Source organism: Plectropomus leopardus, chromosome 16 (genome assembly GCF_026936395.1).
Source record: "Plectropomus leopardus strain MGB_pleo_1.0 chromosome 16, ASM2693639v1, whole genome shotgun sequence".
Classification (NCBI taxonomy): domain Eukaryota; kingdom Metazoa; phylum Chordata; class Actinopteri; order Perciformes; family Serranidae; genus Plectropomus; species Plectropomus leopardus.
The window spans coordinates 11,414,769-11,426,993 of NC_142191.1; the positions used below are offsets into that span (position 1 = coordinate 11,414,769).

At 38.3% G+C, this 12,225-nt stretch overlaps 1 protein-coding gene across 5 annotated transcripts; it reads left to right on the top strand.

Annotated features, from left to right (window-relative positions):
- Positions 1–979: 979 nt before the first annotated feature.
- Positions 980–10,126, top strand: zc3h14 (zinc finger CCCH-type containing 14). 5 transcript variants are annotated; one of them, XM_042503266.2, is made up of 17 exons: positions 980–1,149; positions 3,188–3,230; positions 3,333–3,447; positions 3,615–3,655; positions 3,800–3,974; positions 5,595–5,916; positions 6,013–6,176; positions 6,449–6,549; positions 6,880–7,038; positions 7,564–7,641; positions 7,814–7,970; positions 8,092–8,297; positions 8,405–8,546; positions 8,642–8,781; positions 9,387–9,466; positions 9,643–9,749; positions 9,908–10,126. In XM_042503266.2, the coding sequence occupies exons 1-17, from the start codon at positions 1,114–1,116 to the stop codon at positions 9,909–9,911; spliced, it is 2,070 nt and encodes a 689-aa protein (XP_042359200.2). In that variant the 5' UTR covers positions 980–1,113; the 3' UTR covers positions 9,912–10,126. The 5 variants fall into 5 exon arrangements, with proteins under 5 accessions (XP_042359200.2, XP_042359202.2, XP_042359198.2 ...); XM_042503268.2 differs by having other exon boundaries at positions 6,016–6,176; positions 9,384–9,466; XM_042503264.2 differs by having other exon boundaries at positions 981–1,149; positions 9,384–9,466.
- Positions 10,127–12,225: the final 2,099 nt, after the last annotated feature.

A 12,225-nucleotide genomic window follows, 5' to 3' on the forward strand; every position in this document is an offset into this window, starting at 1 on the left:
GAGTCTATTGTGCCATCTTGTGGTGATAGCACATCTATACAATGCTATTTATGTTTGCTGTCCCCTCTGCCCATGAAGAATTGTTAAGCATTTTATTATTACTGAACAGTATTACTGCCAATACAGCAAAAAGATTATTGTAGCATGATTTTGTTTTACTGTTATTATAGTCCTGAGAAAACAACACTGTCAGAAGCTCTTTGGTCTTTTACATAGAAATTAGGCACAAAATAGCACCTAAATACATACAGCATAGTTGTTGACACCTAGGAAAAACATAGCACGCAATACATTAACATATTCCTATTAGGTTGTCTTTTATTTATTGTATTGTTATTAATTGTTGATGTACTTGTCTAATATAAAGGAGTTTTGATTCCATCTTTGATTGAGTGCTGTGATGATAGATGGTAGCTGGATGACATCAGTTCCTAACAAAGTTGGGTCAAATGTTAGCGCGGTTAGCTGACACCACCTGTAAAAGAGTTGTAACCGCACAAAAACTATTTTAAATGTTTAAAACCAATGTTTTTATTGCTAGAAAATAATAATAAAATAATAATGATAATAATATTTGAATGGAAAATGGCAAAATTAATTGGACACTTAAACTGATAAATTGCAAAATATTTGTTTTCAAAAAATGGGTAAATATTTATAGATATAGATATAGATATAGATAGATAGATGATAGATAAATAGATAGATCATACCATACACACATACACACGCACACGCATGCACGTGTGCATGCACACACGCACACACAAAATAAACATGTTCTTGCTCTTTTTATTCATGCATCTATTTTTTTTGCTGTTGATTGTAATATCATTCTTGATTTTATCTTTTTTTTCTTGTTTTTATTTATGTCATCATTTAATTGTATCTGAGGCTTTGACAATATTGTTTTACAACATTCATGTCAATAAAGCAAACTGAATTAAATTGAAATGAGAGACAGAAAGAGCGATATGCCTTTGATTTGTCCCTGTTCGGCTTCCTTCGTTAGCCACGTGATCTTACGTTACATCCGTAACTGTCGGCTAGCGGTGAAGCTGCACACAAGTGTCGCTTCTTTTATAACTTATCTGCTTAAATAAAACGACAAACATGGAGATTGGGACGGAGATTAGCAAGAAAATAAGAGTGAGTAGCATTGTGTGATGCTTATGAGTGATTTTCTGCAGACTTTAAAGCCCAGTTAGCGTTAGGGAAGCGCAGACGCTGCTAGCTAACATTAGCATGCTAGCGTTAAGGGCAGAATGGTTACAAGGTTTTTATTTACGAGGCCGAGGAGGTTTTTGTGATCGCTGTGTATTCAGCAGGCGGGATTACAGAAGTGTTGGCAGCATTTTGGTATATTTTAATGCAAATTCTGCAATAACGACACGTAGCGCTACTTAGCAGCGGTGGAAGAAGTACTCAGATCCTTCACATTAGTAAAAGTAGAAATACACTTACAATTACACTTAGAAATACGTCTTAAAAATACTCAGTAACAAATGAAAGTCCTGCTGTCTTATTGTTACTTAAGTAAAAATACAAAATTCTTATCAGTAAAATGTATGTACTGTGTCAAAAGTAGAAGTAGTCATGTTTCCCACGATGTGGAATTATTGTATAATATGATATTATACTGTTTTTATCACTACTGTAAACATGTAAAAGCATTTTAATATTGTTTATTATTGTTAAGCATATTGATACTTTCTATACTACTGGGTAACCTAATCGAAATGCATAGTGTCATATAAATACACCAAATTTTCCTCATGGAGAGAAATGAATGAAACCTTTGTCTCCCAAAGGGGAATTTGCTTAGCACTAATGGCCATGAAAGATTATCAAAAAAGCACATTTAAACATATAACACAAAAAACACAAATAAAATAAATGAAATGGGATGCTTAGGTAACTCCAGCTTCTCTTAAGTTTTTTTTTAATTTGCATCTTATTACTGGCCTGTTTGTTTTCCATGATCCTCACCGTAACTCTTTACTTATTTTGCACGTTTATAATCTGATTAAACTTTTCTGTCATTCAGTTATTTATGGTTCTTACTGCTAACCTGTTTACATTTCTGATGTTCACATTTGATATTGCATATATTGTTTTTATAACTTTTTATTTGCATTCTTTTCCTCTTTGAATTACAATTGGTGCACAATAATTTCCCTAAATAAATAAAGTTCTATCTTGTGTTTTAATGTAAAAAGTACTGAAACTACTACTAAAGCTTCAAATAAATGTAGTGGAGTAAAAAGTGCAATATTTTCTTCCAAGTTGTATGGCTGCATGATTACAGCCAATTGATAATCATGACTATTTTGACCAATATTGAGTTCATGATTATTAATCATGATAATTCATTAATGTATTTTTATTTCACATTTAAATTTAATTAAATAGAGCACTGCCTTCATGTTGTGCTACATTGCTGCTGACAAATCTTTGCATCAAAATAAGACTTAAAATAATGCTCTTCTTCATCTGAAGTCAATGCATCTCTTAGAACTAAAAAAATAAAATTATTCACAAAATATAGGCTAACTAAAAATAACATTTCATTACAGAATCAGACCAAATGAAATCAGTCTTTATGAGCACAGCACACCAATGAAAAGTTAAAATAGGAGTGAATCAGGTTCTTTTAATGGTGGGGACATAAAATCATGATCATCATTAACTTTTGACTAATTGTGCAGAAATACTCAAGTGAAGTATAAGTGCCTCAAAACTGTACTTAAATACAGTATTTGAGTACATGTACGTTGTTACTTTGCAGTTTGCACCACTGGGTATAAGTACTTGCATTTGATCATTTGACAACATTTGACTATCTGTATCATTTTGAATCACATGTCACACGATTTAATGTGACATGTGATTGGCCCACTAGAGCAGCAGCCACACGCATACAGTCTGTGGTGAAGTCAAGCACAGTGAATTTGACAGAGTTCAACAGTTCCAAAATATGGCGATATTACACACCGGTGGTGTCTGCTGGGATTTTTACCCAACAGAAAGCTTCCATTCATGTGATGGGTATCAAATGAATAACTCTGCTACTTAGTCTGTTGTTAGGTAACTCTCATTGTGCATATGAATGACATCAATAGAGGGATCCTTTCCATAATTTATGTAGGTAATTAATCATCTGTATGGTACTTTTGTTGTGTTTCAGGCTGCTATCAAGGGTAAGCTTCAGGAGCTCGGGGCGTATATCGGTAAGTGATTAAACGCAGCTGTTGTAGTCAGGGACGACATCTGTTTCATACTCCAATCACGTGTTCACGTGATGTATATGTTTCCTCTGTTTTCTGTTTTAGATGAAGAGCTTCCTGATTATATTATGGTGATGGTAGCAAACAAGAAAACCGCCCAACAGATGGCTGACGATCTCTCCCTTTTCCTTGGAAACAACACGACTAAATTCACAGCATGGTACGACGAAAACAGACAAGAAGTGTATTTCCTGTCTTATCAGATTTCATATCGCTGTTTGTTTTGTGATGTATGAAAGAATCACGCACTCTCTTCTGTTAACACTCTGCAGTTATTCTTGACACTATCTGCTCTAGCTATAACGTGGTTTTGATGATTGATTTTAGGCTGCAGGGCGTCCTGGAGAAGTTAAGATCTGTTGCAGTCGGTAAGTGAGACGACGCTGAATGCAATGAAGATGTTCTGCTCTTTTTAACCGGCTGAATAGATAACTGTTTAGTTTTCATAGAATGCATACATCTTACATTTTAATGCAGTTTTCTTCATCCTGTTGCTCACATGGTTGTTACAGAGCCTGCATCCCTCAGTCGACATCAGCTGCAGTCTGACGGTGGTACTGTGGCTGGAAGGAGCCGATCATCTGTGAGCGAGGACAGCAGAGCGGAGGAGCTGAAGCTGCTGACGGTGTCCAGCTCGCGTTCGGACAGGACTGAAGCTCGCGTGTCCAGCTCCGCTTATGAAAGCAGGTACCTAATCCAAAGCTGAAATAATCTTTTTGTCCTCATGTGTTGACTTTCACTGTTTACAGTTTGTTGTCTTTAAGAGTAACCAAAGTTTAAAAGCAATATATAAGTGTTGTTGAGTGATTCAGGTCCAACTCTTGACATTTTAGTGTGAAGTATTAAAATTCTGTATTTTGTGCCACAAATATGCATAAGCCGCATTTACACCACATGTTCAAGGTGGGAATGTAACGTTATTATGCCGTCTCGCCGTTCTGTATATAACGTCCCGTTGCGGGGAAAAAAAGGGGGGCAGGGTGGTCTCGCCTTTGAGCCGGGGCAGGATGCAGTAATCACGCCATAATGAGCTCTGTGCAGAACGTAAAGCTGGAAAGACAGGACCCTGAGTAGCACGGGTGTGATGTTTTGATGACATTTTCATGTGTGCGAACCACTGTGGTAGATTTGAAAAGGGGTTGTTAGCAGTTAGCGGCTATTTCAAAGAAGAGGAACAGTGGTCATAAAAATGTTCACAAACTGGAAAAGATCAGCCGCCATATTACGGAGAAGATAAATGATTGTTGTTGCCGTGTTATGCCATCTTAATTTTTTAGAGAGCGCCCCCAATGCTTATATGTCACACTAGAGGCCGGTGCTGTTGTGTTACATGTCCCACCCGTCAAGCCTCTTTTGAATATGGGATGCTGTGATGCTGCGTACAGGTGAACCAGTATTGGTTTTTCAGGGTTGATACGAATACAGATTATTAGTATTTAATGAGATCGGAAAATGTTTGGAATTTGGAACCAATATACATTTACAATAAAAAAATAAATATTTCTGTCAATATTAAGAATGGAATATAATATATAATATATAATGGGAATATAACAAAATACAACATAAAACTTTGTTTAAATGCCTTTAGCAAATGTTTAGGCAAAATTGAAACGTTCAACATCATTTACAGCAAGTTCCCAACAACTTTTTTTTACGAATCAAGTGAAAATTTAAACAAAGCATGAATTAAAAAAAACATCTCCGTTCCTCCCATGCTGACACTTTATTTGCACTTTTTAATTAATTAATTTTATTGGCAATCACTGAAATAAAATACCAATGGAAATAATCGTCAAAATGCTAAATATCGGCCCCAATAATCGACCAGTCCGATAATCTTTTGACCGCTAATGCGGTGTATAATCACGCATGTGAGCAGATTGATGCAGCTGTTGTTTGGTTCTGTGTAAAAATGTAAGGGCAATATAAAGGGGGGACTTCATTGTGGCCCTATAGTGCGATCTCTGTGTAAAAGTGGCTCTAGTGACTGCCCTCTACAGGTTGAAATCTGCTATTGCAGTTTACTTTAGCTTGGTTGATCCTGGTAGCAGGAGCCCCCTGTCGCCGCCCCGTCGCCTCCCTGTCGCCGCCCTCTTACCAACCAACTACTTTGTGTGTGTGCGGGGACAATAAGGTGCTGTTGATCAAGAAAAGAGCATAATTTAGTGATTGGGTGCGTGTCAGCCCCCCTCTTGGCTCATTTTTGAGACGTTTTTCATATTCCACAGAGGAGACACTGAAGCCAAAAAATGGGGGTTTAGTCACTCTTTAAATAAACCCTCTGATAACTCTGTTTGTCATCAGGAGAAGCAGCTTGGAGAAAAATTCCTCTCGACTCACCTCCACTGTTAAGCCCCTCATGGAGCCGCTCCCCCTCGAGGCTGTGATTGACATCAAACCAGAGATGGATGATGACCTCATTGCCGAGGATCCTGTAGAAATAGGCACTAATCATGGTCGAACACGCAGCGCAGCTAATAGACCCACAGCTGAAATCTACAGACCCGGTCAGAGCAAGTTTACGTCGCTAACCTCTGTAGACACGTGTCGACCCTCTGAAGGATCCTCTCACTCCCGGCAGAGTGACAGCAGGAGCAGCAGAACCTCCAGACCTGGAGCCAGTAAGGTACAGAGATTCGATAAGAGACATTTTCTGTTGACAAACTGCCAGACAAGTGTAGGTGAGGATCAGTAATGATAATGATCTGCTGTCTTTGTTCAGCAGGAGGAGTTGTCAAGGAAACGTAAGGCACCGGTAGCGAGTTCAGTGGTGCGAGTGAACCGAGCGGCGGACGAGGACAGCGATGAAGTGGAAGAGGAGGATTCGGTCCATGGAGGCAGAGGCCTGTCCAGCAGAGTGTCCCTACCCTCCAAACCGGAACGCAAGTCAGTGTTAACATCTCGTATTTTATTGTGAAAAATCAGATAATTTACATCATCAAAATAGAAGCTCGGCCAGAATTATGACTCACTGTTAATAATCAAAGTTGTGCAGCATATAGGATTTATCCTATGTCTTTGCAATCACGAAGAATTCATATTTTATATTTTCGGTTAAAAGGAACAGCAAAACAGTTCAGCACGGACTTGTCTTGGATGATCAGACAGCTGACTGTCTCTGCTGAGATTTATCATTCCTGCTGTGTCTGTTGTTTCAGGCCGACTCTCCCTCCAGCCAAACAAGCCAACAGGAATCTGATCCTGAAGGCCATCTCTGAGGCTCAGGACTCAATCACCAAAACTACAGCCTACCCCACAAGTATGTTAACTACCATGTAACCATGAATAACTGTTCAGCAGAGGCTTCAAGTTCACAATAAAAACATGGACACTCCCAGCCCGAGATAAGCCAGGTCTTTCAGAATAAAAGCATGATGATTCCCGCTTTAATCTGTTTAATTATAACAATACTTTTTTAAATATATAAATACTTTTATTTTATTGTAACTGCAGTTCATTCAATAATTTTGTATTTTAGTAGTTAACATTAGTTTAAAGGACACTTCAAAATAATGTGTATTGCAATATTATTAAAAAGCTGTATCGCTCAGCCCTGTGTACTTATACTGACCTCTCTGTTTCTCCTCAGTACCACAGAGACAGACTGTCCCTGTTGCACCTCGTACTCGCATCGCCAGCAGTGAAGAGATGACTGCAGCCATCCAGCTAGTCCAGGAGCACCTCCACAGTCTGGCCCCCAGGGTTCAGGCCTACACCGCCACAGAGCTGCCTCCCGCCAGAGCTACTGGTAGATGAAGAGCAGAATTGCAACAGCATGTGCAGCACCTTTAAACTGTGTTCATTACTCTGCCACCTGTTAGCCACTCAGTAACATGGCAATAACAATCATTTATCGTACCTTTTTTATGGTGGTAGATCTAGTTCCCTGCTCAGACGTAAGGAGGTCCCTACCTCATTGTCTCCCCAATTTGCAGACATATTGGTTGTTGTTCTTCTTGTTTGCATTAGTTGCTAACTGCTGCTAGCTGCCACCCATGCAAAAAAAAAAAAACAGGGATTAAAATTAAAATTTTAATATTGAAAAAATAAATTACTGGGGGGAATTCTACAGAACTCTGATCCCTAATTCCTTTCCCTCATTTTGTGGCAGCTCTCACTCAATACCAGGCCAATTATTGTTCCCATTAGTATCTTAGACACACAATATGTGGAAATGTGGAAGTTTTCCTTTAACTAATAAATGACTGTAAAAAAAAAAAAAAAAAGATATTAGTATTACTCCGAGGATGACTATTATGATGTTTTCTTTCAGCTCCAGCGAGATCCTTAGCCTCCCGCCTCCAGTTGGACTTAGCTGAGAGCAGTGAAAGAGGAGAGCAGAGTGAATATGGTGAGTGTTTTTTTGCACAGTTTTGCTTTTATGGGGCAACTTTGGAGAGGCGCAACAATAAAAGTGTCCTCTCACAAATCTTTTTCTCTCAAAATAGTCGTAGAAGATGCCTGATGGTTTGTTTTCAGTGATGCATTACAGAGGGATAAATGTGCTTGTCATGTCCCTGTAGGTGTTGAGGTCGCTGCAGGCAGTGTGACAAAACCATTCGACACCCGCTCCTTCATAATGAGCCGACCGCAGCTGGAAGAAGCTACAGCCAGAATCCAGCAGCGTCCTCAGGTCAAAGGAGAAGTCCAGTCTGCTTTGCCACGCACCGTCCAGGCCAGGTACACACACACACACACACACACACACACACTTAAACACATTATCAGAGTGTGCTCTCAACTCTTTCCTTTTTTACATGAGCATTTGTCACATATTTACTGCTTTCTTTTCTCACTCCAGTAAGGAGACGGGAGACTCTGCCAGCCCCAAGTTCATAGTGACGTTAGATGGGGTACCGAGCCCGCTGGGGAATCTTACAGACTGTGAGATGGAGCTGGATGATGTGAGACCACCCGCAAAGGTCACAGAGGCGAGTGTCCACATCAGCAGGGAGCCCAAACTCAGTGTCCTTCAAAGACTACAAGGAGGTCTCCCGTCATCAGAAGGTGTGGGCTCTCATCAGAATAATTCCTTACTAAATAACTTGTATTTATGGCACATTTCAAACCTTTCATTGCTTCAGTACCGAGTTTACATTCTGTCCCCTTTTCAGCAGATGATGTGATGGACTATGAGATGGCTGAAGAAGATGCAGTCCCTTTAAAGAAACAGAAGGTGATGGAGCGCTGCAAGTTCTGGCCGGTCTGTAAAAGTGGAGACGAGTGTTTATACCATCATCCTACAACACAGTGCAAGTCAGTATTTCTGTTAATATAATGAAATAAAATGATAATGTAGGTGTTATTGGTCACTAAATCATGATTCACGTTTTCTTTGTGTTTTTCTGAAGGACTTTTCCCACCTGCAAGTTTGGAGATAAATGCCTTTTTGTGCATCCAAATTGTAAATATGACGCCAGGTGCACCAAGCCAGACTGTCCCTTCACTCACGTCAGCCGGAGAAGCACAGCTGCTCCTCCTCAAAGGCCAGGTACTCTTCTGCATCATTAAAAAGAGTAACAAAAAAACAGGCACCGGAGAGGTCAGAAAGCCAAATGGGCTTATAGAAATACCTCACTGAAGGAAATAAATTGCAATTAATAAGTAACACAATAAATTGCAATATATAATGGGGTACACAAAAAAATGACTAAAAGATACCAAAAGACTATTACATCTGTCAATAACACGCACTGGTCAGTCACTCCCCCTCTCTCTGCTCATGTCTGTGTTTGTCTTTTTAACCATTCTGTGTCCCCTCTCTGAATTCAAACATTTTTGCATGTCCATGAATGCAGCTCAGGTAGAACTCAACATGACTTCTTCCCTCAGTAGTATAATAACAGAACAGTATATATACATCTAAAAGCACTTTGAATTAACGGTCCAGCTTCAAAAATATAAAATCAGTATATGCCAGCAGATGTTTTGATCACGGTGTGCCACCACAAATAAATGAATGAGTGTGGAAACCCATTATGATGCAAATGAATCAGAAAATTGCATTTAGATTCCAGGAAATAAAGCACAGACATGAAGAGGATGTGAAGATCTTTGAGTTTGCATCTCTAACTTCAACCTTTGTGTTCACAGCAGTGCAGCCAGTGCAAACCCAAAGTGTGTGCCGCTTCTTCCCAGAGTGCAAGAAGATGGACTGTCCGTTTTACCATCCCAAGGTGACTCACTTTGAAGAGTGCAGCTCTGAATCTGTAACTGAAATTTAGATGAATGTAGGATTAAGCTAAACAGGAAGTGCAAATTTAAAATTTGAGATTTTATTTGTGCTTACGCTTTCAGTCAGAACGTACTGCACAAGCCCTGAGACTTTTTTAATTGTTCCTTTTATCTACAGCCTTGTCGCTTTGCGGCGCAGTGTAAACGACCTGGATGTACCTTCTTCCACCCGACTACAACGGTGCCTCCGAGACACGCCCTGAAGTGGACAAAAACACAGAGCAGGTGAACAGATAAGGACAATAGTACATTCCTTATGGTTGACATCAAAGTATCTAATGCAAAAAAGAATGTAGTAAAACATGGAAAATAGAATCCATTATTTTTGTGTTTCTTAATCATTTTTTCAATCACTAAATGCTGTCTGTCTCTGTGTCTCACAGCTAATAAAGTCCTGGGAGTCTGCTGATGGTTTACATGTGAAACTATGGAGGATGTTCTCGATCTGCGTCTGCTGATTTTCATTCTTCTTTTCCTTTACATGTTGTTTTGTTACATTTTAATGTATTGTTTGGACTGATTTTAAGAGACGTGTTTTGTAGGATGAAGAGGTTTTTGCTCGTGCTCTCAGAAGATTAAAATATTCCACAATGAACTTAAAACTCTGGTCCTCTCATCATTTATCTCATGTTCTTAATAGTGAGGGTTGGTGCAGATGTAAACTAACAAAGTGGATGCTTGGTGTTACAGGGTGATTGTTTCTGACACCAGGCAAATGATAAACATAGAACTATACAATTTTCAGTTACGTTAAAAAGAAAACAACACACATGGAATTTATTTTCTTTTAGTAAGCTGTTAACATAAATAAGATGCTGACACATTTTTTTATAAATATAATATATGACTGTCTTCATTTTTGAGTTCAGATTTGTATTTAATCGACAGACACGCCCAGTTAGAAATAGCCTTATAATGTCAAGATGAAGGTGTAAAGGTGAAATTAGAAAATCAATAGTCAGGTGCTTGTTACTGGGAGACGAGTAGAGTCTTAGTTTGCATTTTCTACAAAGGGATTTTTGAAAAGACATTCTTCTTATTTACTTTCATTAAAAAGTAATGATGACACAGTTACGTTTAACTCTCTATGATTCGAGGCAACACCCATTTTTGGCCTTTTACAAACACAATACATCACCAGTTATACAAAACTATGAAAAAGAGGCAGGACCATAAGGAACCAATAGTGTCTAAATTGGTCAGGTGACTCTGTGGAGGCCATGCTGAATACCTTTTTTTGCAGACTCTCATGAGGATCCATGGATGTATTATAGTGGAAAATGTCATTTCCCGGCTTTTTGTGCTAATAAAGTGATGGAAACTTATAAAAATCTGTACCATTATGGATTCACCATGACACTATGTCATTTTGGTAAGTTGTTATAGTTGTTTATGATTATGTATACTCCATAAGAAGTATGTATCTACCTCAAGTAAGCACCTACCTCAAGTAAGTAAGCACCATGGCAAAGTCTTAGTGCCTGCAAGTTATGTTTGACCATGCATACCTGAGCTGGACCAGTGCCCGTAAATTTAGCAACACAAATACATGCCTTATTTCTCAAGGAACTCCTGTAACTGACATGTTAGTAACTGATACCTACCATCTACGTCAGAGCATTGTATAAATACTACTGCCTTTCCAAGTGATCAGTGTAATTGTAATCATAATTGTATACTTATACTTTTGCTTGTATTAAACATTTCCTGCTTGAAGCTTCAACCGGTGTCTCCGTCCTTCAGAATTCGTCACAGAAAACTCATATTATCAATAGTGAATTTAGGTATATGTATATACTGTTCAAGTCATCATAATTTTCTTTTATCGCTACAGTTGAATGTGGATAAGTTTGATGTTAGTTGTATCAGAAGAGACACGGGAGACTGACGGACGCTCATGAATCTGAAAACCAGCATTCAAATGAAGCACCAACGATCAAACACTGGAATTTGACATAACTTTATTTTGCAGAAGGTTATGGGTTTGTTAAATGGTTCATGTAAGGTTAGATGAAACATGCTAAGGCTCTTAGAAGCATTAATTCTAAGAGGTTGCTCCACAATGGTATTCAGACATGCAGTCTTATGAAAATAGTTATTTGTTAATGTTTTAACATTTCAAAAGGTATGCATTGTAACCTACTGAGTATTTTAGATGTGTTTAACAAAAAAGGTTCAAATTTGAAACAAAAACTTTTTCATTACTTACCATTATGGTACAGGGTTGCCTCCAGTCAAAGTAGAGTATAGAGTGTCTTTAGATGATGTTTATTTGATCTATTTTATGACAAAAAAACACCCCAAACATTTTTCCCCAAACTGGCAAAATATGTATTATAGAGGTTAGGTTAAACAAAACATCAGTATATTTTGGTTAATTGAAAGATTTGCTCTGTGTACCAGGGAGACCGGACTAGAGAGTGATTTATATCAATAGTTAAAATGGGTACATTGCACACAGTAAATACAGTCAATTAAACTAAAATATTATTGATTAAATCTGTGATTCAAACATCCATGAGATGATGTATGTTTTTGCGAAGAGTGCAAGAAGCAAAAAAAACACTAATTTGATTAAAAAGTAATGATAACACCGTTGTGTTAAAATAAAAACATGCGTATTATGGTAAATGTATAGATTTGCTCTGTGTAGGCCCACTTCAGAGACTGAAAAGAGAGTGATCAAAACGGTTCAAACAGG